General features: G+C 50.3%; 8 protein-coding genes across 8 annotated transcripts; 6 read left to right on the top strand and 2 right to left on the bottom strand.

The window, feature by feature from the left end:
- Positions 1 to 2,247: 2,247 nt before the first annotated feature.
- On the top strand, positions 2,248 to 4,061 carry TGAM01_v209150 (FAD binding domain-containing protein; the record flags this gene model as incomplete). Its single annotated transcript, XM_024550495.1, has 2 exons — positions 2,248 to 2,519; positions 2,621 to 4,061. 2 exons carry the CDS (start codon positions 2,248 to 2,250, stop codon positions 4,059 to 4,061), a joined length of 1,713 nt encoding a protein of 570 aa, XP_024404782.1.
- A 1,494-nt stretch (positions 4,062 to 5,555) lies between these two features.
- Positions 5,556 to 6,728, top strand: TGAM01_v209149 (hypothetical protein; the record flags this gene model as incomplete). The annotated part of the gene is made up of 1 exon (XM_018802061.1): positions 5,556 to 6,728. The coding sequence occupies one exon, from the start codon at positions 5,556 to 5,558 to the stop codon at positions 6,726 to 6,728; it is 1,173 nt and encodes a 390-aa protein (XP_018664886.1).
- A 548-nt stretch (positions 6,729 to 7,276) lies between these two features.
- Positions 7,277 to 9,093, bottom strand: TGAM01_v209148 (hypothetical protein; the record flags this gene model as incomplete). Its single annotated transcript, XM_024550494.1, has 2 exons — positions 7,277 to 8,659; positions 8,713 to 9,093. 2 exons carry the CDS (start codon positions 9,091 to 9,093, stop codon positions 7,277 to 7,279), a joined length of 1,764 nt encoding a protein of 587 aa, XP_024404781.1.
- A 172-nt stretch (positions 9,094 to 9,265) lies between these two features.
- TGAM01_v209147 (hypothetical protein) lies at positions 9,266 to 11,794 on the top strand (the record flags this gene model as incomplete). Its single annotated transcript, XM_018802060.2, has 2 exons — positions 9,266 to 10,314; positions 10,378 to 11,794. 2 exons carry the CDS (start codon positions 9,266 to 9,268, stop codon positions 11,792 to 11,794), a joined length of 2,466 nt encoding a protein of 821 aa, XP_018664885.2.
- Positions 11,795 to 12,858: 1,064 nt separating this feature from the next.
- On the top strand, positions 12,859 to 14,282 carry TGAM01_v209146 (actin; the record flags this gene model as incomplete). The annotated part of the gene is made up of 2 exons (XM_018802059.1): positions 12,859 to 13,294; positions 13,375 to 14,282. The coding sequence occupies 2 exons, from the start codon at positions 12,859 to 12,861 to the stop codon at positions 14,280 to 14,282; spliced, it is 1,344 nt and encodes a 447-aa protein (XP_018664884.1).
- Positions 14,283 to 15,725: 1,443 nt separating this feature from the next.
- TGAM01_v209144 (hypothetical protein) lies at positions 15,726 to 17,124 on the bottom strand (the record flags this gene model as incomplete). Its single annotated transcript, XM_018802058.1, has 2 exons — positions 15,726 to 16,725; positions 16,796 to 17,124. 2 exons carry the CDS (start codon positions 17,122 to 17,124, stop codon positions 15,726 to 15,728), a joined length of 1,329 nt encoding a protein of 442 aa, XP_018664883.1.
- Positions 17,125 to 19,302: 2,178 nt separating this feature from the next.
- On the top strand, positions 19,303 to 21,567 carry TGAM01_v209145 (hypothetical protein; the record flags this gene model as incomplete). The annotated part of the gene is made up of 1 exon (XM_018802057.2): positions 19,303 to 21,567. One exon carries the CDS (start codon positions 19,303 to 19,305, stop codon positions 21,565 to 21,567), a length of 2,265 nt encoding a protein of 754 aa, XP_018664882.2.
- Positions 21,568 to 24,351: 2,784 nt separating this feature from the next.
- Positions 24,352 to 26,936, top strand: TGAM01_v209143 (hypothetical protein; the record flags this gene model as incomplete). Its single annotated transcript, XM_018802056.1, has 2 exons — positions 24,352 to 24,732; positions 24,786 to 26,936. 2 exons carry the CDS (start codon positions 24,352 to 24,354, stop codon positions 26,934 to 26,936), a joined length of 2,532 nt encoding a protein of 843 aa, XP_018664881.1.
- Between the last annotated feature and the right edge of the window lie 988 nt (positions 26,937 to 27,924).

Below are 27,924 nucleotides of genomic sequence, written 5' to 3'. Positions count from 1 at the left end.
TTTTTTTTTTTTTTGTTTTTTTTTTTTTTTTTTTTTTTTTTTTTTTTTTTTTTTTTTTTTTTTTTTTTTTTTTTTTTCCTTTTTCCCGTAGCCTTCTGCTCTTTGGGAGATTACTAATAATGGTAAATCGTTCTGGCATGTACAAGTCCGAGAGGGTAGCATTCAACGCGCAAGTGGCGGCTGTAGGGGTCGCCTTGGGCAGGCGGCGGTCTACCCAGATGACAGGACGGAGATGACTTGACGTGAACCTAGGCTGGTTACAGTACGTATGAGGGGCGACGACTACATGTGCCTAGCTTGGTTGCATTCGGTCTTTGACAAGGGGTAATACACAGCTTTGGGAGCCGGAATTGATGCCGTAGAGACGAAGTTTTTGTGAGATCTGATCTGCAAGCCATGATGCCAGTCTACCTGACGCATCACCATGTCCAAAGACCAAAAAAAACCACTATTGCCCGCTCTAGACTCTGAGGGCATGAAGATGATCTCTCCAACGGGAACTAGTTATCCCGCTTGACCAATCCTTGGCTTCCTTAGTTTCCATGCCGTCAATCTTTGGCGCGCGGAGAAGGGCTGATGTTGTCTCTAAAACCTCGGACAATGTCTTATTCTGGCTGTCTGTCTCAGTCTGATTTCGCCTCAGTTCGACTTCGCCTATAAACGCCACCAAAATGTGTCCATCAGCCCGTCTTCCCCGACATCTTCCCCGGCACCCCTGGCCCGCCCGGAAACTCCACCCTGAAGAGCCGGCGGCGGCCACAGCGCGCGTTCTTTTCCGAGAAGAGACATGGTTTCAGAAATAGCAGGTTGTTAGCAGCGGGAAGCGTGTAGTTGCCTATTGCTTTGTAACATGATGAAAAAAAGACGAGAGCCGAGAGAAAAGAGCAACTTTTGTTTTCTTAAAGATGGACAACGATAATGAGGTAACTGTTTGCGAAAATGGCATGCATGAAAATCTCGCTTGGCATGATCATCCGAAAGGGCAATTTACACATCATTTACAAGGAGTACAAGTAAGAAACGGCAAGCAAAAAGCCCCCCGTCTTTTGTTCTACTGTAGCAAGACGAGAGCACGTTGCAGGGCATGAATACGATGCAGAACAGCACCAAGCCCTTCTGCCTGTCCCTGCAGCTTTTATCCCTGTCGAACATGCAGGAGAGCTGTCGACTTTTTCCAGGCTTCAGCTAGCCACTAAAACACACAAAATCTCTCACTTACACCAGGGATCTCTGGGTTAGAGTAGCATTGAGTGGCTCAGAAAACACTAGGCAAGGCTTGTGCAGTAGTGCTGGGGACGTTGCAAGCCCGCAGCCCTTTCCAAAGCGACGGTGACAGAGGCACACTGATTGGGGGTTTGGGGATGGAAGGTCCAGACTTGAAGAGAACATTCGGAAGATTTTTTTTTTGTGTCTTCATTTTACTTGGTTGCCTGACATCGGCCGAATTGGCTGCCGAATCATGGGGTATAAGGAGATATTTCACTCGAATACCACCTTACCGGCATATTATACACATATATACTGTACATACTGCCGGCACTGGTGCTCCCAGCAGCACCGGCACATTGTCTGGCACATAGAGAAACAGAAACACACGGCGTGATGATGACCGCGGTTCGTGCTAATAAGAAGGACATGGCCTCCAGATCCTTCTCCAGCTTTCATCAAACCCCTCTTCAGCTCTCTCCTCAGCTCTCTCTTTCTCTGCCTCGCACACCAGTCATCAGCTTCCCTTGTCTCGGCTTCGGCCAATAACGTCTTCACCTACTGGGTTATTCGGGGTCACGTTCTCATACATACGCCGAAAGAAGCGCGGTCTTTGCTCTTCCCCCAGGCCTTTTTGAAAGAGGGGGGCCATATTTTAGCCCCAGCCGAGCAGCCAAAAAAAACTTACACGTTACTGCACATGGAGAGTATTAGAGCTCGTCTCTGCGGCCGCGGACTTGGCAATGCAAACAATCGGGGCTGCTGAGGCCCGCGCATCGAACGTGGTTTGATTAAGTTGCTAGCATTAGATTATCGCAAACTATCGACTGATGATGTCGCCAGAAAGAGAAGTAGACTGATTCTAATCCGGCACGCATTGAGCCGAGAGAACAGGTAAACTGGAGACGCAAGATGGGAAGGATTGTAAATCGAGCAGAACGAAATGCTGGATATAAGTCGGCCGATCCGCGCATCTTTGCCGCATAGCTAGTTCACTCATCTTTGGTTTTTCTCAGCTTCGTTATTTCCCACGTTCAAAAGATGCATCGTAGTCGCCTAGGAGCTGCGTTGTTTGCCATTGCGGGCTGCTTTGCGGGCCTTGCTCACGCTGCACCCGCAACGACTTCTTCGTCTTGCAAATGCTTTCCCGGCGATGCGTGCTGGCCCAGCGCCAGTGACTGGGCTGCGTTCAACAAGACTGTTAATGGGCGGTTGATTGCGACAGTTCCGCTGGGATCACCGTGCCACGAGGCGTCTTACAATGCGACGGAATGCCAGTTTCTGCAGGACAATTGGCTGTTTTCTCCAATTCAGTAAGTGGCATCTTGAAGATATTAGTAGTTCCCCAGATTATGCACGTACCGTTGTTTGTTCTTTGCCACCGATCTCGTCTGACACAGAGTCTGCGCGTCAGCTACAACTCGTCCTCGTCGGTTATGGCGCCCCTGTTCGCCAACGCGAGCTGCGACCCCTTTCAGCCAGAAAACACTCCTTGCACGCTCGGAAACTACGTGCGGTATGCGGTCAACGTGTCAACCGCGGCTCATGTCACTGCAACTCTCCAATTCGCGGCCAAGCGCAACATTCGCTTTGTCATTCGCAACACGGGGCACGACTACAACGGCCGCTCAACCGGGGCCGGCGCCCTTTCAGTCTGGACTCACCACCTCAAGGACACGCAGATTCTGGACTGGGATGACCAGTTTTACACCGGCAAGGCCCTCAAGGTGGGAGCCGGCATCCAGGGCTTTGAGGCGCTCGAGGCCGCCCACGCTGCCAATCTGATTGTCGTGACGGGAGAGTGTCCCAGCGTTGGCCTTGCTGGAGGCTACGTCCAAGGCGCCGGACACTCGGCTCTCAGCACAATCTACGGCCTGGCAGCCGACAATGCCCTCTCATACGACGTGGTGACGCCCAACGGCACGCTCGTGACCGCAACCCGCTCCCAGAACCAGGACCTCTACTGGGCGCTCAGCGGCGGCGGCGGCGGCAACTACGGCGTGGTCATCTCCATGGTCTTCCGGGCCCATCCAGACGCCGTCGTCGCCGGCGCAAAGTTCGCCATTGACACGTCCTCGCTGGGCAACAGCGTGCTGTACTCCATCGTCGACGCCTTCCACGCCGCGCTGCCGGCCATTGTCGACTCGGGCGTCATGATCATCTACTTCTTCGGCCCGGGCTTCTTCCAGGTGCCCGCCATGACGGCGTACGGCAAGACGCAGGCCGAGGCCGAGGCCATCCTCCAGCCCTTTGTCGATGCGCTGGCCGCGCTCAACATCGACCTGGCGCCGACTTACACGCAGTTCCCCAGCTACTTTGCCCACTACCAGAACTACTGGGGCCCGTTTCCCGCCGGAAACATCCAGGTCGGCACCGACTTGTTTGGCGGGCGGCTGATCCCCCGCTCGGTGCTCCCGAGTTTCTCCCCGACGGCGCAGAAGCTGGTCGAGCTCGGCGTCACCTTCATCGGCGTGGGCCTCAACGTCTCGCACTTTGGCGGCGACAGCGCAAACGCCGTGCTGCCGCAGTGGCGCTCGTCCATCGTCGAGGCGTCGCTGACGCTGCCGTACAGCTTCCAGGTGCCCTTCCAGGACATGGTGGCCACGCAGGACACAATCACGAATGTCGTGCAGCCCGTCATCGAGGCCGCCACGCCCAATGCGGGCGCCTACATGAACGAGGCGGACTTCCAGCAGCCCGACTTCCAGGATGTCTTTTTCGGGGCAAACTACCCGAAGCTGCTAAAGATTAAGCAAAAGTATGACCCGAAAAGCTTGCTGTATGCGAGGGCCGGAGTGGGCAGCGAGGTCTGGACGGTGGCTGAGAATGGCCGCATGTGCAAAACTCAGTCATGATGTGGTGATTGGTGACGGCATATATCGTAGTGTTCATTGACGTATGATGCAGTGATACTAGAGGCTTTGGATGAGATGATGCCTGATTTTGAATAGCGTTAAACTTACGAAAGAAAGAGAACAGTACAGGGACGACACCTGATGACAGAACAATAATGAAAAACTTACAGCTTGAGCATCAGATCCCAGTTGCCCCATGCGGCCTGTCAATCTGCTTGTCTAGACCCTTGAACGTTGACATGCCCGTAGCGCCAATTGATTGATAAAACGCTGTACAAGGCCCCATTCTAAGATTCACCAAGATTCACTACACATACAGGTAGCCCAAGATCTAGCGCAAAGACGGACGCTTGTGTGATTAGTGGGCTGTAATGCGCCATCTCGATCGGCACATCAGCCACTTGTGCTGATAATCGAGTAGATTGACTGCAGCGTTGCGGGATGCTACAGCGGAGGATTTCTCTTGTGACTCACTGCAACTGCAAGAAATACCAGAGGAGTTGCTTATGCATATATCGTCTGCAGCGCATTGGCTCGATTAGGGGTCAACACATAAGCAGCTTGTAGGGTCTGTATGCTGTGTATCTCGCTCTTTGGAGCACGACCTTCAGGACTTATTAGACGACGGATGCATGCAGTGCGGCAATTTCCATTCACGTTTTCAGCCTCACAGAATACGCGAAGATAAAGATCCATGGTACCGGACCCTCTCGGTGTCCAATCGCGTACTGTGCAGTTCCTCTCACTGCAAGCAAGATCTTTTGTAAACAACATTGCATTTCCGTAGAATACGATTTGTTATCCGTAATATAAACCTTGATAATATCCGAGGCTGAAATCCGGCTTGGTGGAGTTTAAAAGACGACGGGCCTTTTTTCCTCTCTCTCCTTTTATAAGCTCGAATATTAGACGACGGAAGTTTACACGGCAACAAGGTATTATTCCGAGCTGGAATCAACACCGCTCTAATAATCATTGCGCGCGCTCTCTGGCATGCATATCAAAGCATTACAAGGACCAAATACTGAATTGGGCAACTATGAAGAGAAGATGGAGCCAAGTCAGCCTCTTTTCCGACGATCTGAACCGTAACTCTACAACTTTTGCACCGCTCGGCCTACGGAGCAACGTGGGATAATGCTCAACATTCTGCGTCACATTAACGCATGTTCACGCAGAATGTAGGATTCATGGCCACTCGCTAATATCGGCACACGTAGTATTTGCACTGTCAAATTCAGGGTCTTGGCTCTATCAGGCTATTCTTAGACGGCCAAACTAAAAGCAAAGAGAAAAAAAAAAAAAGTTTCCGGTTTCTCCGCTACTGTTCCGAGCATAGTTCCAGCCCACCACCGTATCTTAGTTTACATGATATCGACGCAACCATTAAATACTACAATATTTCTCCTTCGCCCACTCTCCACAATGCCTCTCTCTGCTGCCCTGCCATAAACCCAACTCCGGCTGTTCAAGCCGTCATAAACAGTCGCCGCCATGGGAGCCTCTCGAATGCCGCTATCGCAGGTGCTGCCGCCCCTCATCCTGGGCACGGCCACCTTCAACCACCAGTACCACCCCGATCCCTCGCGCATGCCCTACGTCGACATTGTCCGGAGAGCGCTCGAGCATGGAATCAATGCGTTCGACACGTCGCCCTACTACGGCCCTTCCGAGATCCTGCTCGGCCAGGCTTTGCGACTGCTGACGCCGCCCCCGCCGCGGGAAGGATATTTCCTGATAACAAAGGCCGGCCGAATCAAGTCCGACGAGTTCGACTACTCCCCGGCTTGGGTGCGCTACAGCGTCTGCCGCAGTTTGGAGCGCCTGGGTACGCGATACTTGGATCTGGTGTACATGCACGACGTCGAGTTTGTGTCTGCCGCCGAGGTTCTCCAGGCTGTCAAGGAGTTGCGCCGACTGCGCGATCAGGGTCTGATTCGCTATGTTGGTATAAGCGGATACCCTGTCGAGACGCTCGCCTCTCTGGCCGAGATGATTTTGAGAGAGACTGGCGAACCTCTTGACGCTATCTTGTCGTATGGCAACTTCTGCCTGCAGAATACTCAGCTCGGACGATCCGATTTCCTACAGCGATTCCAAGCAGCCAGAGTCGAGTGTCTGCTAAATGCCAGTATGCTCAACATGGGCCTGCTGACAACTCGAGGCGTCGATAACGGCCCAATGGTGTCTTGGCATCCCTCGCCGCCAGAATTGCGAAAGGCCTGCACCAAGCTATCCCAAATCGCCCAAGACAGCGGCGAGCATCTCGAAGGAGTAGCTATCCGATGGGCTCTGGAACAATGGGCCCGCCTTGGAAAAGACTTTGGCACAACAGCCTACGTCGGGGCTGGTCCTCGCATCGGCGCAAGTGTCATGGGAGTAACAGCCATTACAGAACTTGACGAGACCTGGGATCTATGGAGAAGCGTTATTGGACCTGTGATTGGTGCCAAGGACGATGTCGCATTGCAGAGGAGTGACAAGATTATGAGGCTGGTGGAAGACAAGATGTGGCCTAGCTTGGGATCGTGGAAAGACCATGCCTGGGAGAGTGGTGGTGAGACGTTTGTTAATACCCGAGTGAATATGGGACAGATTCCTAATGACGAGGTGGCGGAGAGATGGGGGCTGGTTCCTTCAGCTGCTGCTGCAGCTTCCAAGTTGTAACATGCGATGCCTAATAGTATATAGACCAGCATAGCTTTTTCTTATTTCTTATTTTTTGTTTCGTTTCTCGGATAAATTCCTAAAGTACATACCACCGCAATACAACAGGTTACCGGTACCAACCAAATGTCTTAAGAGGCATTATGATCTTGGTGGCTCTGAAAACTTCTTTTTACGCCTGCCCATAGCCGTCTCCTTACTAAACCATCGTGTTCCCTTTCATAATTTTTACACCAAGCTTGTGATTTGATGGGATTTGTGACAGGAGCTTCAGCATGTCTGCTAAAGTACATGGAATTAGTCACAAGTCTTCCGAATTTGATGCTAGATTCGCCGTTTAGCATCAACAGACACATGTTTTGAAAAGAGTCCTGATGAGATAAGGTATTTATATATCTAATAGTTCTATCTAAACGAGTGATATGAATTTTATTTAGTTATCCTACAACGATCCCTGCTTGGCCTAAATACACGACTACCAAATACATTAGAGGTAGTAGTAGCATCAGTAGCATCAGTAGCATCAGTAGCATCAGTAGCATCAGTAGCTATGAATTGTTCAAGTCTTCTTCCAAAAGAGCAACAACTCCACAGTAAATATCATGAAGATCGTTTTCGTTTTCCAAATTGAGATGCTTCCCTTGAATTTTGCCATCGATGCAGCGGCTTACTGCAGTGCCATAGTTGGAACTAGCCTCGCGGTACACTCCTCTCAGGAGCCTTGATGCAGTCGTATAAAGTGATAGAGAATCGTTTCCGAGCTCCTTTTCCTCCGGCGCTTGAAGAGATTCTATAGGTTTCCCTTGGAGAAGCTCAATTAATAGCACCCCAATCGCCAATAGCGTTGGGTTCCGAATGGTGGGATTGTCGATCGTCTTTAGTTTGGCCTCCGATTGGTCACTTCTCGCCATGAGAAACGGTCGATCATAGTCAAAGGAGCTTCCACTTTCACTTTGAACGAAGAAGATATCTCGATTGCTCGGTATTTCGGGTAGCCATGGAGTCTTATAAAACTGCAGTACGCTTCTTGTAATAAGTACTGAAAGCTGTAGTCTTTGCTTATACGAGACTTGTACATTAGGAGATTCCAGGCTGTCTTTCAAGGACACCATTTTCCAATTTCCGGCGGATAAGGTAAAAGGAGAAACCGAGTAGCTTCTTGTGTTTGTGTGAGATTTATCAGAGATTATTCCAAAGTAATCCGATTTCTTCAACTCATCGCACAGGTCAATTGCCGGTTGAGTGTTGGGCTTAGCCAAAGCGACATCTATTGCTTCGAGAGACATGTTTGCTAAAGATGTTTCCGTCTGAACCATGGTCGCTGTGGTAGATGAGGAAAACAGAGGCAGAAACTTGACCTGCTTTTGCTTTGTTCGGCTTGTTATTGGCTTAGTAGTACCTGGTAGCGAATTACATATTTGGACTGGCATTTGTGGCGGTAGGCTTGATCGTATGAGGAGCTCTTTCCACCGTGTGTCATTCGCAATGAATGTGGACTCTTCAAATTGCGCCCGAGGAGTTGAAGTTGACAGGGCGAGATGTAGTTGCAGCTTTTGAAAAACATATTCGTCGTCATGATCAGGCGTAATGTCGGTTTTGTAATCTGAGACACGCATCGAGATGTGATGTTTGCACGCGCACGTTAGGCTATAGCAGACAGCGCGGTAAACGCTCGAAGATAGACTGCGTAGTATGTTTAGAAGCCGGACACGAGATCTGACTCTTCTCTTTGGTTCGAGCTCAATATTCATCGATGCTAGAGATTCGAGGCTCGAGATACCATCTTTCACAGTACTCAAGAGATCCTCATATGTTGATTGACGAAGCAGGAACTCGACACGCTTGAGCTCCTTGTTTAATAGAGATGCGAGCCCCTTCCTTAATGAAGAAGAGAGCTCGTTTCCCACCAGAGATGTATTTAACCGTCGTACCTAAGGCCACGCTATGAGCTCCACGACTGCCAAAAGATGTTACGGTGACTTACGTCGCTTCCGTCTCCTACCCTCTCGCTTAGGTACGTTATGGCTACCTGAATATCTCTCAATGTTTGCTGAAAGACGGTCCAAGATGTCCATAGCCTAGCTCGAATCTTTTCCTGAATCTCCTCGTTCGTCCATAGATCCCCATTAGGATTTTTCACCATGGCATCAATTTGGGCGGACAGAACTAAGCCGTCCAATACCTTTTCACAGACATTTTGAAGCCTTGCCCGCTCAATGTTGATATTTCGAATCAAACATTGTATAACGGTCTCGTATCTCCTCCACTTTTTTAATGCTTGCATTCCATGCTGATAGTGCTCAAGAGCTGAAATCAATAATGGAATAGTTCCAAGTACAGCCCCAGCGGCCTCAAAACCAGGCATGGCTATATGTGTGAACACGTCTTTTGAACAATATAGAACAGAGCTGGCCGCGGGCTGAACATGGGTTGCAAAGGGAGCGGGGTAATAATAAATCCTACATGTAGGTATATATATATGCACATACGTTGCGTTACACAAGAAACATGCAATAAATACCCCGCGTCGGAACCCAATGTCGCATGTGAAAAAGCGCAGCCTGATGCGCTCTGGCTTTGCTAATCTTCCTCGAGGACAACAAATGATAACCAATCTTCTTGTTTTTAAAGGACAGGGCAGCATTACCAAAATGGAAGATTCCGGCATCGCGATATCAGTCAAGGGATGTCTCGAGCTATTCCGAGCAATCGCCTTATTTCGGTTACCCTCGCCTGCCTTGAACTCCTCTCATCAAACAATATTGATGGCGATTGCGGATGAAGAGTCTCGCTTCAAAGTTTGGTCCGGAAATATAGGTGCACACGCGTCAGGGAGGAGATCACTGCAGTTCCGTCTTCGAGACGCTTCTCACTTACAAAAGCATGTCCTCGCGCTTTTGACAGATCTTTCGAGATTGCTAGAGAACGCCTTGGCAATTATGAAGGGAGATAAGGTGCCGTGGGATCAAGATGAAGATGACGACATGTCAGACAGCGAACCAGACTCGTTGGAAGACGACAGTGGTGATGACGAGCTTCCAAGAACAGAAATGGAGCAAATCGCCTACAATGTATCGGATTGTGTCAATTGTCTCCTACGATTAAGTGTTACTCTAAGAAATCCGGCTCCTCACGATCGTTTTGCAGCATTAGTTTCCATGGACGTGTCACATTATGAATCCTTCGATATCAAACACGTGCAGGACAAGTTTCAGAAAATAGACGGTATCCTAGCTCAGAGATTAGGAAATGCAATATCTAGACGACGACAGTATTTTAAATATCGAGAAAGCCATCACCTGAAGCTCGCTCATGGCATAGATCCCGAAGACCAAGCAGATGGCAAAAGTACTATTGCAAGCTCGATACCAGGCGATGCCAAGAGCCCTGGTTTCGCTAATACATTACCTGCGATAAATGAAGACGCTGCATCAGATGCAGGTATCTCTCAAACATCGTTTGCGTCTTCCCTTACGGACACTGACATACTCCGCATCCCACCACTTCCCAGAAGCGCTGAGATTGGCCCTTTTGAATGCCCCTTTTGTTTTATGATCATAACGGCTACGAATCGAATGTCATGGAAGTGAGTTGGAAGTATCAATCCCATATTCGTGAAACACAACAATTACTGACACACACCACGAAGGCGGCATGTGTTTGCTGATCTCCGACCATACATCTGCCTCTCTGAGGATTGCGCAGCAGCAGACAAATGGTTTTCCAGAAGGCATGAATGGATTTTACACGAAATCGAAAACCACTGGAAGTCTTATGTCTGCCCGTACTCATGCAACGAGACTTTCCAATCCCGACTTGAATGTGTAGAACATGTTCACAAGAGCCACCTTTGTACCACGCCAGAACGTCAACTTGAGGCTATGATCGATCTCAGTTCTAGGCCGATTCAAGCAGAGGGCGGAATACCGTGTCCCATGTGTCATGATAGTCTTGATTCATTGAAAAAGTATCAGCGTCACGTCGGGCGTCATCAGGAGCAGCTTGCAATCTTTGCTCTCCCCTCTGCAAGCCTTCTGGATGATGACGTTGACCTTGAAGACGATGACATCCAAAGCCGGAGCGGTATAGGCTCTGATGGAGCCAGTTCCGTTGATGCGAATCCGATGCAGCAGCAGCAAATGAATGCTCCTGATGCGGGCAACCAACAACAATCAATGCCACTAAATCGCATGCAAGGCGAGCTTCAGTTTCTGGTGGACTCGATGGATTTGCCTCCCACAATAGCAACTCAAATCCAGGGCCTGCCTGCAGAAGTCAAGAAATTGAGACATTTGAAGGCTTGGATCAACCAGAATAATCCGCTTCAACCGAGCGTTCGTGCCCAACTGGATGCTTTCCAACAGAAGCAACTCCAGGTGCTCATGAACCGGCGGGATAGGTATCTAGAGAATTACCTTTTTGATGCTGATGGTAACCCAATATCTTCACCAAGCTTTGGTTCAGACGCGAGCAGCGGTAGTTTAACACCCTCGCCACGCTCTGGTCACAGAGGCATCGATGACAGCGATGACGAAATCCGACATGCCAAGAACGAAGGCATGGATCATAATAACTTCGATCCAAGTCCGGAACTATACCCTCAATTCAGCAATGGTAGAGAAGAGGCCGCAGCTGTAGAGGTTGAAGGTTTTCAGGAAAGGAGTATGCCACCACAATTGCTTCAAGTATCACCTCAGGAGTTGATGCATATTCGAAGCGCGAAACCTGCGTTAGCCAACGTTCCCGATGATCAGATCCGAGCGATGATACTCGCAATGAAGAAGAATAGTTGGAAACAACAGCTGGAACAGCAACGTCTGAGGATCCAGCAAATTCATGCCCAGTTGCAGGAGATAAAAAATGCCACCGCAGCCAATATGGCTGGCACCCAGAGCCCTCAAAAGGCCATACAGATTCAGCAATCTCAACCTAATCTCACTCCTCAACAAACCCAGGCGCAGACGATGCCTAATACCATGAGCCAGACTGCCTCGATGCAAGCGGTCAACCTGAAGGAGGACAAACAAATCCACTCCAAATGGTCTGCTAACTCCTTTGACGACTGAATCACTACGTGAAGTAGTATAGCGCATCCAGGGGAGACCGCAGTCTGGACCTCAAAATACTATCACTGATTGGAACCAAGAACTAGATGGAAATCGCACCGCCATCCCTCCTTCTAGATCTCATAGACCTCCCCTTGATGAAAAATGGGCAGCCACAATTCACAATGCGAGGATTACAACGAGCGATCATGTCGTGATGATAGAGCACAACAAAGAAATATCACGACCTAAGTAGTCCTACTCCCTTTTCTGATCGATGCTAAATATGGCAGCAGCAATATCAGGATTCATGGAAGTGAAAAAGATGGCAGGTCTCGGCCCTCTTTGCCTACATATGGACTGTACCTTGAATAATTTGCGTTAATCTTTTTCAAATTTATCTAGAAAAAACATCCAACCGTTTCTTTTGAGCTCATTAAAGACAAGCTCAGTAGCAAAGGATAAATTTCACAGTCGCGAGCTTGATTACACGTATATATCCTGTGGAATAGAGGCCCGTACACCTGAGTGCTTCTTCCAGAGAGTATATCTTGCTTACATCGAATAAAACAAATAAAGCAAACCGACCTGTCTACAATTTATTGCGCGGTATTCACCCTCTCAGATTCTTGGATTCAAGAGAGAAAAAATAATATATAAACTCTCAGCTGCATGCAAGAAGCTACGTTTTCCTTTGTTGTTACCTCGCCTACAAACTGAAGAATTTCCGCTGAACTCAATTGCAATGACCATACGAATATGACACTACCATTCAGCCCAAGCCAACGCTGGTAGTTTACAAGCTCTTCGTAGCACATAAAAAGCATATATTTCAATTAATTGCCCATATCCTTTAAATGATAAGAAATTTCAGTATAGAAAATACGTCCAAAGCCTGGCGATGGAGGTTTTAAGTTAGTGATCAGAACGAAGGGTCATCTCGGCTCAAAGTTGTTATGTAATACCGACAGCTCAGACAACTGCACCCGATGCTTTCCACTTTTGGCTGGAGCTTCTGCATCCCATCCCACTTCTCTCCCGGCTTTTCGCGAAATCGGATCTTTCTTCTCTCTTCCTTCCACCACATGGCGGGAGGTCGTAAATCCAAGGTCGCGGCTCCAGCTCGCCCTCAGAACACGCTCGTCCTCGACAATGGCGCCTGGACGCTGAAGGCCGGCCTCGTTTGCGGCGGTTCCATCCCCGAGCCTCGCGTTATCCAGAACTGCATCGCGCGCGATCGCTCAAGGAAGATTTACGTTGCGTCGGAGCTCGACAAATGCCGGGACTTTAGCGAGATCCAGTTTCGACGGCCGGTCGAGAAGGGATATCTGGTCAACTGGGAGGCGCAGAAGGAGATTTGGGACCAGGAGCTGTTTGGCGACAAGGCACAGGTCAAATGCGACCCCAGCGAGACCAGGCTGATGCTTACGGAGCAGCCGAATGCGCTGCCCGTGCTGCAGACGAACTGCGATCAGATTGTCTTTGAGGAGTATGGCTTCTCGAGCTACTACAGAGGCGTTGGTATGTTGTCACTGAGCTCCCTAGTGGCATGGATGGCACAAATGATCCGTGGTCAAATGCTAACTCGCATACGCTGCTAGGCGCGACATTCAATGCGTATCACGACTTGCAAAGCCTCTTCCGTACACCAAAAGACGCCCTTACAGCCGCCAACACGCCAGCTGAGATTATGTTGGTTGTCGATTCCGGCTTTTCGCACACAACAATCACTCCCCTCCTCGGCGGACGACCCCTCCACTCGGCTATCAGAAGAATCGACATTGGCGGCAAGTTCCTCACAAACTACATGGCTCGCCTCATTTCCCTGCGCCATTTCGACATGCGAAACGACTTGTACATTGTCAACGAGATGAAGGAAGCGTCGTGCTACGTCTCTGCCGACTTCAAGGGAGATCTGGAACGCACATGGAAGGGAACGAGAGGAGAGAAGCGTGAGGACTACATCTCCGGAGCCGGAATTGTCAAAGACTACGTTCTGCCAGATTTCCATACTAGGCATAAGGGTATCCTTCGTGAATACGATCCTGCTCAGCATACGAAATCCAAGAAACTGGCCGCAACAGGGCACTCAGAAGAAGACGTCTTGACTCTACGAAACGAGCGATTCACCGTCCCCGAGCTCATCTTCCGCCCGTCAGACGTGGGCATGCGACAGCCCGGCCTTGCAGACGCCATCCAACAATCTCTCCACGAGCTGCCCATTGGCCTCTGGCCAGGTCTCCTCGCCAATATCGTCGTAGTTGGTGGTAGCTCTCTATTCGACGGGTTCATTCAGCGCCTACAAAAGGAGCTCGTGCAGCTTGTCCCCGACGACTGTATCGTCCGCGTCGCCCGCCCTGCAGACCCCATCACCAACACATGGTACGGAGCAGCGAACATGGCGAATCATCCAAATATAGAAAAAGTGGCCGTCACGAAGCAAGAGTACGAGGAGAACGGCAGTGCATGGATAGCCCGCAAATTCTCAACAGGCCTCTTGACTCCCTGAAGAAGGGCAGCGTCTTGGACACTTCATTGACACCCCGCAGCGCCTCTGATGCCTGGTTTAATCTTCTGAGCCGCTTGAAACGAAGTGGCCTTGGCGCAGGATATGCCGATACGACTACTCATGATCATTGGATACATGCGCGAATGCGTCTAAACGCGCCAAGGAACGAGAAAGCAGAGTGAGTTGGCATACTTGGCTGTTACGTATGGCAAGACATTATCAAGACGATACAAACATCCCATATCTTGGCACACAATATGAGGGATATTTATAGCGGCGAGCTTTCGGTTGAAGCCAAATGCAAGATAATTTCGCCAAGCAGTTGAAGTCTCTCTGTCTCGGGGAACGTTAACCTGCTACAAGCCGAGCAAGATGCCCAGATTACGCCGAGACGCGCGTAATGTCGTACGTGCAGCTGCACTGCCGCAAAGATACAACATCGAGTTACTGCAGCAAGAGGGGGGCTTGCGGGAAGAGGCATCAATCAGTCATTTGATTTGATTTCAGAGCCTAGGCTAAATGCTTCAAAGAACAAGCCACCCAGTCAGATATCATCTGGTTTATCGCCCATAAAACTATTCCATTTGCGGAGTATCAAACACGTCTATCGCACTTGACCCGAAAAACAAAAAAAGACTCGATGCGCCTCATGTCGTTCTTCGCACCTTTCGGCATGCTTCGGTATTTCGGCATTCCTCTAGTTTATATGCAGCGTTACAGGGCCAGATTGAGTGTGGATGGGTGCTAAAGTTCAAAGGAGATTCGCTCATCATACTCCATACGCCGTCATGAGTTGGGAGTCTTACGCCCAAACTGTCAAAGGGGGGAGGTTCCATTGATTAGTTGGAAAGATAAAGAAGTAGAGATTCTGTGTAGATCAGAGACGACCTAGGCCTCGACCTCGAGACACACACCCTACGTCAATAGTTAGCACTTACACTAGCTCAGAATTCAAGCCATCAGGGGGTGAGCATTACAATCGCACTATCATCTGATGCGTTAGCAATCTGTAAATTCGCCTGCCAGTTTGACGTGATACTTACGTGGTTCGTTGAACACCCTTCGTTGTGTGTGGTGCAATAACCAGCGCAGCACTTCTTGCACACTCGCTGAGTACGATAGATGCAATCGTCGCACTGGATTTTGACCCCTAATTAGTTCTCTTGCATAGTAAAGCTAGATGAAACAGGATCAATGCTCACGTTGTTGCCGCATTCCCAGCAGCTTTTAGAAACTCGAGGCTACGCAATAAATGTCAGTGGCATGTCCTTCAATGATAAACGCTCTGTAATTGTGCCCTCTTTTCATCCGCAGCAGCAGCAGCAGCATCCGAGAAGGCTAGGGGAGGAACAAACGCTGCGTACAAATTCGAGAGGTCTGTGTTCGAGACTGGCCTGATCGGCTGGTCTAATCCATCCCGGCTCGTCATGTCGCAGGCTTTTTTTAAGGGCCACTTTTGTCATTCTCCTCCTCCTGGGCTCGAGTGAGTGTACATGGATGACAGAGACCGTTTCGTACCTTGACTTTCATAGTCGGAACCTCGAGGTCCAAATCGCCAAAGTCATTGACTGTATCATCGTCAACGATGGCGATTTGCGTCGCATAATGGCCGCTTGAAATCTGCCCGGAAAAATCATAGCATGATTCGCACCACCATTTATTGCAGCTTGTGCAGTACCGTTCGCGAATGCAGTCCATACATCTGGGCACAAATGAGGTGTCTGCGTCTTTGGGCGTGGTTGCAGCCCGAAGTGACGAAGAGAGAAGAGGCAGCGGAGCCAGCAGCGGCAAGCTGGCATCTGGGCTGATGCCGCTCGGATAAGTGAAGCCTTCGGGAGCTTTGTGGCAATTCTCACAGCCCGACAGAGCATATGTAGCTACGGCGGGAGCGCTATCAGCGTCGGATCCGCCCTTATAGACCGGCGAGTTGCGATGGCGCGGGCCTTGGCAAAGCACAGCATCGAAGGCAATGATGCCTCGACAAGCGAGCAAACAGTTGGCCCACTCCTGACTGACAGGTCGAGGGATGATGCGGCCCTTCTTGTGCCACCAGGCATCTCCCTCCTGCTTCAAAGAAGATGCTAGAGCAGTTTGGCTCTTCTTGTTCCACTCCGTGCTAATAGACGAGGCGGATGGGCCGGACGGCTTCGCAGCAGCTAAGACATCCCTTGAACCAAAGACGTAGAGAGCCTTGAGCTTGGGAGAACCAGCTCGTCGAGTTGGGCGACAGGCATACTGCAGTGCCTGGCGAAGCTTGGCCTGATTCAAGTTCTTGACGTCCCGGATCGATAAGACGCGGACATTGAAGGCCGCATCGTTTATGATATCATGGCAGAGCTCCGAAGTCACGGAGAGTCCGTCAAGAACCAGAGTCTGGACATTTTCCAGAATGTGTTGCCGTTTAAGGGTGGACAAGATGCCCCTCAGCGGACCAGAGTAAAAGCTGCGATAAAGGTGAGCTTAAGATCGTATGACATTGATGACGATGCAGGGGCTTCAATGTTTGCACTCACTCATCTTCAGTAACATTTTCATCTAATTGAACATTGCGCCAGACCTCGCCTCCATGGTCGATCTTGTCAATGTCAAACTTGAGAGCCTTGATGGGGGTGAGATCCAAATGGCGAAACACTCCCGGGGTGCTAAAGAGGAGCTCTCGGAAAGCTCGGTTCGTTGCAGCTAGGCTCAAGATGCTCGAGATGGACAGGTAGGGAATAACGTGGCTCAGGACGAGGGAGTTGTGGATGGTGCCATAGAGGGAAGTGGTTGGAACCTCAGTCACCGTTGAAGCCAGTAGTTGGAGCTCTTCGCGCGTTGGGTCGTTGAAGGTAGCTAGGCTCATGTCAGGCTACCAGACCTCGCAGCACAAGAGACTTCGCGGGCGATGGAAGAGCGTCGCAGGCGAGGTTGAAAGGTTATATGTTGTGAACTCGTAATGGCTGAATTAAACCAGAACGAGGAGATATAGATGGAGGAATCAATATGGCTTCCTGAGGTTGCAAGATGATAAGGTGGGGTGAGTTTTGGAGAAAGCTTCCGTGTACTTCAAGTAGACCGCTGTACAAGTAATAGTTTTTAGACACGGTGAGATCTAGAAATCAGCGCTCAACGCTTTATCTCTGGAAAGTATGTAAATCAATAGATAGAGAAAGATGAGAAAGATTTGAGAACGCGCACAGCGTGAGGGTTGGGAGCTATGATATAGGTAGGTCACAAACTGCAGTCTGTAATACGATTGGCGGATTACCCGAAATGGATGCCCTACCTAAAGCTGAAAGTAATAGCTATTACTACTCCTCACCAGAACTGTACGTTGCGGGTACACGTGTTATACGCCGGTACAACCTTGCTTATAAGCAGTAAGACAGCTCTCAGATTACACGTCGCCGAGAACCAGAGCCGCCAGTCAGAGCAGGGCGGGCTACTTACTCGTGCGTTGCTGGCGCGCATAGAGCAAGACGTGGCCGAAGCTTGCTGTCTGGGAAGCGTCTGCATGGCACGTCAAAGGGCTGCTCCTACTGCCACATAGAGTATAGACGCTAGGCTTGGCCAAGACAGAGCCATCTTGGAACTAAAACAGCACTTTCTCCTTATCAGGAGATTGGGGGCGCCGGATGACCAGATGGGGGGACCTGTTGCTGGCGGGTAGCTCGTGCGCTGAGCTCCTCATTTCATGCTCCCAGCAGCGCCAGCGGCGGCTGCAGCACTTGTACCTAGAACGTGGTTCGATGGGTTGATTGATGGCTGTTGCAAAGGTGAGCCCAAGGGGAAGAAGCGCCGAGCACCGAAGCAGCCTCCACCAGGCCAGACCCTTCCCACGGATATGGATCATCGGCTGAGATGGAGGGATTGCTTGTGGCGAATGGGCGGCCAAGACGTAATGCGTTTATGTAGCACGTCTGGCCGGTATGTAACGTCCCTAGAGATTCGTCATTTCCAGGGAAATCTAAGGGACGAGTCAGGGCGGGCAATGATTAGCAGCGCTTGGGAGGTTGGTTCGCAGCTTTCATCTCGTCCCAACGGCTGGCAACCCCAATATCTGAATCCTTCCTCCTTTTGACGGAGGATCACCGACGAGGCGGCCGCATGCCGAATCTGTGTACTTAGAGTGCGGGGGACCACCTCCTTAGATAGAGACAGACAAAGTCAACGGCGTTTGGTCATTGCATTGTTGAATCACTGCCAATTAGCAAGTCATACTCGATGTCATGACCTCGAGTAGTACACAAGAATACGTTGTGGACGATCGCTATTGATTCGCCCACCTACTAGAATGCTGCGTTGACTACAGCTGTCTTACAGGCCCCTCTTGACGCCTCTTCGTTTCATTCAGGGTCTTCATGTGCCGGAAGTGCGGAGAGATGCCGTTCACCGTCCGGACTGGTGAGCAAGATCGCTTGGCGTGGGGGAGAGCTTTGGATCTGGTCGTATCGCGGCTGAATAGCGAGTAGTGCTATTTGCGGGGCATCGTGGCCCGTCAGTGGCATAACGACTTTCCCGTATTTTTCTCCTCTGTTTCTAACCAGTTTGTCCTGGTAGCAACTGTTTGTACTTTCTTTGGAGTCATCCGTCCTTTTCGTACCTTGAAAAGCAACCCCAAATCTGGCCGTTGACCAGATGATAGGCCCGTGATGGGGATATTTCCCAAGCAACAAGGTGGCACATGCGGCCCACGTGATACCGCACGTGTAACCTATCTTATCGCAGCCGCCAAGAGTCTCCCTGCATCTGTGCTACACCGTGGAAATTGGCAGAATGCTGACTTATCACTATTGCCCCTCTAGGCGTTTCTGGCCGCGTCTTCAGCTGTCGCCTCGTGATGGCGTACAAGTAATCTTGCTTTCGGTTTATAATCTCAAGACTCGCGATAGCTATTGACACGGAAGCTATTTGGCTTGAGCAACTTCTGTGCAATTCTGTAGCTCCTTGCCCTCGTCTTTCTCCTGCAATTCACCTTCTATACTTGTTACATAGCGCAAAACTGCCTTTGGGCGCTTATAAGACCGAGTAAGGCAGCACCATGGACGTGCCAGTCTCTCTCCGCTGGTCAGACGCGTTCGCGATCCTCCCTCAGTCCGATCCGATCTGCAGCAAGCTCCCGGGAGACAAAATCATTCTGCCTCCGTCTGCTCTTCAACAGCTGCTCTCAGCTGCGTCTTCTCAGGCAGCAACGTCTGGCAGCAACAGTTACTTCGGCTCCAGCCACTTTACCACTCCAGTATACGGGCAGGAAACTCAACAACTCCCTAATCCTTTGATATTCCGACTCGTGAACCCGAAAAATCACAATGTGGTGTATGCTGGTATCAGAGAATTTTCTGCTCCCGAGGGGACTATGGGCTTGAGCTCCTTGTTACTCGAGGCTCTTGCCATTGGGCTTGATGATTACGTATCGTCGAGCTCAGACAATGCAGAGGTTGAAGATACTGAGGATCCCATAACTCAAAATGCCGTCGCCAAAGGCAGTCGGATTACAGTACATGCTGAGCAGCTTCAGAAAGGAACGTATGTGCGGCTGCGACCTCTCGAAGCTGGATATAATCCGGATGATTGGAAGCCATTGCTAGAACGCCAGCTACGGCAAAACTTTACAACATTGACAAAGAACACAGTCATACCTGTTCAAGGCGCACAAGGAGAATCCTTCAAGCTGCTTGTGGACAAGTTTGCGCCCGATGGTGACGGTGTCTGTGTAATTGATACAGATTTGGAGGTTGATATTGAGGCCCTGAATGAAGAGCAGGCCAGAGAGACAATGCGCCAAATCATGGCACAGGGGCAATCGGTCTCCTCTGAGAGTTCCAAGGGCGGCGAGTTGGACATTTGGAAGGACGTCGAAGGCCGGGTGGTACCTGGTGAATATGTCGATTACACGCTTCCGTCCTGGGACCGATCACAGAACTTGGTCGTCACTCTAAGTGGCATATCTGATGCGGACAGCTTGGATCTTTTTGTCACCCCCAAATCGCGTGAACAAAGAGCTCTACCTCGAGAGGCTGTCCATGTCTTTGGAAATTTCCAACCTGCTCAGTACGGCGCTAAATCTATAACGATAATGCCGACAAATATCGAGCTCGAAGACGCGGAGAGTCTACTCATATCTGTCCACGGCTATCAAGATCCCGATTCGGATGCAAAATCATCAACGCCAGTTGCCTACACTATCCGGGCAAAGGTTGCTCCTCTGGACGGACCAACAAGCGAGGCACCGATGGAACTTGACAAAGAGGAGCATTCTGCGGAAGAAGAGCAATGTACGAATTGTTTGCAATGGGTCCCGAAGCGAACTATGGTTTTGCACCAGAATTTCTGTTTGAGGAACAATATTCTCTGTCCCATCTGCAAGTCGGTATTCAAAAAGGGCTCGCCCGAGTACGAGGCCCATTGGCACTGCGATCACGATGAGGCTCACGGAGATTCGCCTCTAAGCAAATCCAAGCACGATAGAGTGTATCACACAGATTACAACTGCCCGTCTTGTGAGTTTTCGACCAACTCGCTCGCAGATCTAGCGCGCCACCGCACAACCGTCTGCCCAGGAAAGATTATCCTCTGCCGTTTCTGCCATCTTGAAGTGCCTCAAGAAGGAGACCCCTTTAACCCGTCACCCGAAGTTGTGCTTTCAGGAATGTCAGCCCATGAATTGGCAGACGGGGCTCGTACTACAGAGTGCCATCTATGTGATAAAATCATTCGCCTGCGAGACATGGAAACCCACCTGAAGCACCATGAGCTTGACAAGGCGGTCCGATCGAAGCCCATTGTCTGTCGAAATGTCAACTGCGGGCGAACACTGTACGGCGTTGGGCAAAGGGGACAGATCGGCACCCCGAGCTCGCCCGTCAGGGGCCCGGCAAACGATATTGGCCTCTGCTCAATTTGCTTTGGACCTCTGTATGTCAGCATGCATGATCCGGAAGGAAAGTCTTTACGACGAAGAATAGAGAGGCGATATCTCAGCCAGCTGATTACGGGATGTGGAAAACCGCATTGCACCAACGAATGGTGCAAAACTGGGCGAGTGAATTCTGGCCTTGAGCCCAAGCGGTCATCTGCCGCTGCAGTACTCCCCATCGTGAAGCCGCTTCTGCCTGGGGCCCTCAACCCGTCGGAACCAGCATATCTCTGTGTTGACGAAACGAGCCAGACCAGCCGCAAGCTAGCAGACCTTTTGGCCGCTGAAAAGGCTTATGATCTGGAATGGTGCGTTGCCGCTGCGGAAGGCGAAAGAGCAGACATTGATAGGATGAGAGATTGGCTGCAATCGTGGGCCCCGAGAAGATGACTCGGCAGTGAATGATGAAATGATGAACAGTTGTTGCATGAGATTGCACTGCATTGCATTGTACTGCGTTGATCAAAGACAGATACCCTAAGAATGAGCTCTACACTTGAGACGAAGGATCAGACAGTCATCTAATAATCAAGAGCATATATAGACTCGCCATAGAATTATAGCATTTCGTTTTACTTTATTTTACTTCTTTAGAAACATATACTTGATAGGTCTTCAACAACTGCTTCTACACATGTAGGTATCCACCTACGACTACTAGCATCAATCTGAAACTAACCTCAGCTAATCTCTTGGCCGGCTAAATGCTTCCCACGGCCAAGTCGGAAGCTAGGGGCACTATTCACATGCGTGCCCTGATGATGACGTTGACTCGCAGGCATGCCGATCAATGATCTCACCATGAGCAACCGCCTTTCCTTAGTAGGCAATTCAATGTCTGTAGACATACCTCAGGGCTGCGAGTCTGTCTTGCGAAGCTACTTTGTAAAGACTGAAAGTTCTATCTACCTAGGTATCATAGAGTCGAGATATAGTGCGCAAGCAAGATAAATCAAAAGTACAGCACACCGCTAGGATAACGGATAATGGTGCGCGCGCAGTCATCCGGAAGGATTACGGACTAACGGTTTTGTGCATTTGCTAGATGAGGCTTAACTGAGACGAAAGTCCGGTTCCGGTAGTCGCAGGGTTTGAAGGAACTCATCAATACACAGCCCAAGGGATGAACAAACAGCTGTTGGATAGATTATCGAAAAAAGCCAAAATACCCAATGAAAACCAATCAAATGGTAAGCAATAAGCAGCCCAGGGATTACAAGTTACAAGCCCATCATCGTTTATATTATTGAAGCAAGTAATTTGAGTTACCAGTCTTTTTAACGTTGCGAGTAAAACTGCGGCGCCTACCAAGATACGTACGCGTACGAGTGGATGAATCCGGCTGTCCCGAAAGTACCGTTTCGCAGAGCGGTACCTCTGGGGGGCTGCTGACCGGATTATTCTATAAGGAGCTTGATTGCACCTTGAGAGAGGCGATGCCGTATATATTGTTTGACTGTCGGTGAGAATTTTTTTTTTTTTTGAAAGCAGGGCTAGACAGGCATATTCTGTTTACGAGATGGTAAGGCTGAAAGAACCTTGTTGGGCAGATGTGTAGTTGCATGTTTCAAGTACTCTTGGCCTAGCCGTAGCTTCAGCGCAATCCAGCTGGGTGCAGCATCAGGGCTGTAGGTGGCGTGCTGGCCTTAATGCTGAGATAGAGCAGCCAAGAGCTAGGGAATGCTGTAATCATGAGCACACTGCTTTATCTATCATGGTGTGTGCTATTGTTTTTATCGCATTAGCAGCTGCTGCATTTGATCAGAGGCCTCCTATATGCACGAGTATAATCTGTAACTGGCGCAGTTTCCATAATTTTGTCCGCAGACGCATATTCCTGGTCGTGTGCCGCATTGGCTGCCAGATATCGCTCTTACAGGTGCTTCTGCTGCATGAGGCTCCTGTGGAGCATGTCAAGAGTTACTTCGTATAGCTACAAGCTGCTTCAACTGTACGCCTTTGCACGTGCTATGCCTGCTATTCCTGCTATTCCTGCTATTCCTGCTATTCCTGCTATTCCTGCTATTCCTGCTATTCCTGCTATTCCTGCTATTCCTGCTATTCCTGCTGAATGAAATACTTTTACTTGAATTGATACATTAAACAAACGTTCATGAAAAAGAGGATTTGTACTTCCATAATATAGCTCATATATTCCCAATTGCGCATGTGTGCGTGTATTGTCTGTCGTTTTGGCGGTTCTTTAGCAGCTCCGGACTCCGGATTGTACCTCCCCTGGCCGGGGTACCTCTGCTTCGCCATTTTCCTGGCGCAGCCCGAAGCTCTCCATCTTGTTGCGTCTTTCAGAAGGTGGGGGAAAGCGCAATTCTGCCCAGGCTGACCGCGACCGACGGAATCACCTCCAAGCAACGGCCTTGTGCTCTGCTCGTCCCGCTTTCAACAACAGCAGCCCCAAAAGCAGCATCGCATTCGCATCCGCTCATCTTTAGCTTCATCTGCCTCGGTATCCGTCTCTGCTGCTTCATCTTCATTTTTGTCGTCCGTATCTTGTCCATTTCACTCTCCAACGCCCATCCGTCCCGCCCGCTTTTGCGCATTGCGCTATCGCCAAAGCCAATATCCATCCGGCCCCGCTACTGGCTGGTCGGATCGAGTTGCTGCTACCAGCCGCGAGCTGCTCCTCGCCACCGGCATCTTCGAACCTTTGCCCCAGCACAGCGCCCGACGAATCTCTGGCTGCAGCGAGGCTCTGGCTGCCTGTTACGGGCGTCGATTTGCGAAAAACAACCTGCGCTATGCAACATCTGCCCTGTGCAGCCGTTTGAAGTCGCTGAAGTCGCTCCCGTTGTTTGTGTGGCGGATCGCTGGGAAGCTGAGGCCTGGTGCTTGCCGCTCAGCTACTCCTCTTCGTGCCACTGTTTGCACTCCCAGTTGTCGAGCGCCGTTTTCCAGCGCATGATTGAATTGATTCCTGGGCATCTCTGCACCAGCTGCTGCGAATAGGGTGCATCAAGTCCGGATTCAAGGCTTGAGGCTGGAGAAGGATTGGCTCACAGTCGACTCGGCGATAGGTCACTACCTGGCGGCTCTTCGATTGCTGTCCCTCTACGGAAATCCATCTCCCATCCGCGTTACCATCCGAGTCCTTTTTTGTTTCTTTTCGCTTTTTCTACATCTTCCTTTTTCTCACATTCTAGCACACGCTCACTCACAATGGGCAATAACAACACAAAAGAGTCTCGCTCCGATTACCCCGAGGGCTATTCCGATGGCCGGGAGCGACGCTTTGAGATGGGCGACGGCCGCGGCGCCTCGGGGGAATCACGCCTTCTGCCAGGGAGGACTGAGCGTAGCTTTCTTAGCATAGGAAGTGGCTCTTCGTCTCGAAACAGAGAACGACCGGATGTCCCGTTCGAACATCGCGAGACAAAGCAAGAACGAGAAGCTAGGAAGCTTGAGCGCGAGCGAGTCCTACGAGCCCAAGAACGTGAACGGAGCATAAGAGACGAACACGTTGATGGAGGCTATCTTGTCACCATGGGAACGTATGTCGGGACTGAGGATTTCAACAAGGCTGTCGTCAGACAGCTGCAGGTGCGTTGACTCAATGTCTATGCTGTTACTAGCCTCTAACTCGCAAGAACTAGATTGAGCGAAAATTGGCTCCTTTTTGGCGCGGCCTTAATGACTGGTCCTCTAACTGGGCTGAACACCAGCTCATGGCGGTCGCCCGTGGTCTGGACGTCCCGGAGGCCGACGCGCCTCCTGATCCTGAGTTGATGCCTCGACCGCCGCCACCGTCAAGTGATTTCCTCGCCGGTCCTAGTCTTAGCAATCTGACGGTAGAGATGGGACCCAGGACGCTCTCAACTGCCTCAGATGTTAGTGGCTCAGGCACAAACTCAGCGTTACCGTCTCCATCAACGGCTGGGCCCTTGAAGGGCTCCATCAAGCCAAGGGCGAGAGCATTAGCTGCCGCCTTGAGTGTCGGCTCCCGCAATGCATCCTCCACTGACTTGAGCCCCAAGGAGATTCAGCTTCCCCACGATCCCTTCGTCAACGGCCAACCGCTCGAGGTTAATCTTTACAAAGCTACAGAAGAATGCCCCATTTGTTTCTTGATGTATCCTCCTTACCTCAACCGTACAAGATGCTGTGATCAGCCGATTTGCAGCGAATGTTTTGTCCAAATCAAGCGAACCGACCCTCATCTTCCCGAACACCACCCTAACGGCGAGGCGCGGGATCCAAACGAGGGTCTTTCCGCAGAGGACTCTCCGAACTTGCTTATATCGGAGCCTTCCGCCTGTCCCTACTGCCAGATGCCCGAGTTTGGCGTTACATACGAACCACCTTCCTTTCGACGCGGCTTGGCTATTGCACCAACAGCGACGTCCGCCACCGCCTCTAATACCGCCATGTCCTCTCAAAGCTCCCTCAGCTCTACTTTGGTCCCAGGTACTGCGACGACTGGGCGGAGAAGGGCGCATAGTTTGTCCGTTAACGCACCCAACGTAATCACTACTGATCGCATCCGACCGGACTGGGCTACCAAGCTGGCCGCAGCGCGTGCGCATCAGGCACGTCGTGCTGCAGCAGCCACTGCTCTCCACACCGCAGCCTTTTTGATAGGAGGCAATGAGTCTCGGTCTAGGATACGTACCAGTAGGTTTGGTAGGAGAAATACGGGGAGCAGCGGCGGCACAACCACTCCCGGAGGAGGGCAAACCGCGGGCGGAACCGAGGCTACAGAGAGCCAGGAGCCTGCCGAGAGGACGCCAAGTCGGAATCCAGATGGCACTCGTCGTTCTCGTATGGAAGAGCTCGAGGACATGATGCTTAGGGAAGCGGTTCGACTGTCTCTTGCCACCGAAGAAGAACGAAAACGCAAGGTGGAAAAAGCACTTCAAAAGGAGGCTAAGAAGCGAGAAAAGGAACGTGAAAAGGCGGAGCGAAAAGCTTTAAAGAAACAGGGCAAAGATCCTTATGGGGGTGGCCTCAGCGGAGCCAGTGGAAGTAGTTTCTCCTTAAGCCTGGGTCGTAAGCGAGGCAATAGCGCAGCTAGTGAACTCAGACTCGAGGCGGCAATGCAGGCGGCATCGCAATCATCCAAAGGACCAGATGCTCCAAACCACGATAAGAAGGCAGAACCCGCCGGCGACAAGGGCAAAGGGATTGATCGAGGGCCGCAGACTCAACCTGGCGCAACGGAAGCGACTTCGTCAACCTCGCTTCCTATTCCTACCTCAAGTCCCCGAGCAGGGTCGCATTTAAGGCATATGAGCAATGCATCCTCAATTGGCTCTTCGTCAGCAGATAGTCCTGCAGGAAGCTATCCTGGGCAGGGATTGGCCGGTTCAGATGCCAATGCTGCCAAGAGACAAAGCATGGGCAATCGCAGCGATAGTGGTGACGGCGAGACGGAGAGCGAGCCCATGCTAAATTTCAGCAGCTTGGCTGAAGCTGTTGGCTTCAATATCAATGATGGTTCTGTGATTAACCAGACAGAGACGGCTGAGGGTGTGGGCAGTTTACTTCCCCAGGTTGATGAAGAAAAGGAGGAGTCTGGCGTCGAGCACATAGAGCGAAGCCTTAGGGTCGAAACTTCCGATATGAGCAAGGAGTCTACTTTTAGTGCTAGCGACGCAGCGAACAGTTCACACCACATACCGCCTTTCCTCGACACACCGGAGCTGACTATTACTCCCGACACTCCTATAGTCGAAGATGGCGCTGAAGATAAACAGCTAGGACAGTCTAGCGTGTTTGAACATGAATCTGGTCAGACTATGCATTAAGAAGTGGAAGGGACTTGGGGGGTAAAGATCGACGTATTGGAATAGAGGGGACAAGGGGGTGCAATTCGTTTATCGATATGGTTACGGAGTTGATGGTAGCTTTATGAAACCAGGATGGCAGCGTTGAATGGACTTGCAGCTTGGAACCTTGATGTGTGGCATAAGTATATAGTGAGTACGGTGTATGCATTAGCGATTGTGGGACGTTTTGCTATGAATTAGAGTAGCATCACAAGATGAATACTGATCAGCGGTTTTTTTATCCAACTTGTATACAGAGAGTGTGTGTTCGTGCCGGCACTCAAGATTGTTTCCGACCGTGAACACGCGGCTTGGCTCTTGAACGGAGCGGGAAAAGCGTCGTCATATTTGTCGGTGCGTATCATTTACGGATTTGGGTTGCAATACGCGTGTTGGAGCCCTGCAAGGAAATATGCATATATATTAAGGTTTTTTGGGATTGAAACAGCTTCTCGAATTATTATTTTCAAATTTTGATATTGAGTGAGACATTCTTCGTCACTGAAACCTTTTTCTAATTTCAACTAAGATGTCCTTTATATAGGAATTTGTTTTACGATTTCATTGTGATACCCTCTTCATTGAGATACGCTCTTTACTGAGGACTGTTTTACAGTTTCATTGAGTGGTCTTCGTTACTGGAAAGCGTTTTACAATTCTATTCGAGCATTCTCTTTATTACAAAGCGTCTTACAATTCCACTGAGACGCCCCTCTCTAAAACAACTCGTTTTACCGTTCCATTGGAGCATCCTGTTTGCTGCAAACGGGTTGAAAATTTCTACAAGTTTTACTTTACCATGGCTTCAAGGTACCATGTTATTGATATCATGGGGAGCATACCGATGCTAGGGAAATGGAGCATCTTGCGAGATCGATTGAAGGCGATGATGGGCTGGCAGTGGTTGAAATCAGTTTTTGGGGGTGGGCATGAAAAGGGAGCACAACAGGCGTGAATCAGAGGGGGG

The sequence above is a fragment of the Trichoderma gamsii genome, assembly GCF_001481775.2.
Source record: "Trichoderma gamsii strain T6085 chromosome Unknown Scaffold_42.2, whole genome shotgun sequence".
Lineage (NCBI taxonomy): Eukaryota > Fungi > Ascomycota > Sordariomycetes > Hypocreales > Hypocreaceae > Trichoderma > Trichoderma gamsii.
The sequence above is the reverse complement of the archived record's forward strand: the minus strand, read 5'-3'. Positions and strand labels throughout refer to the sequence as shown.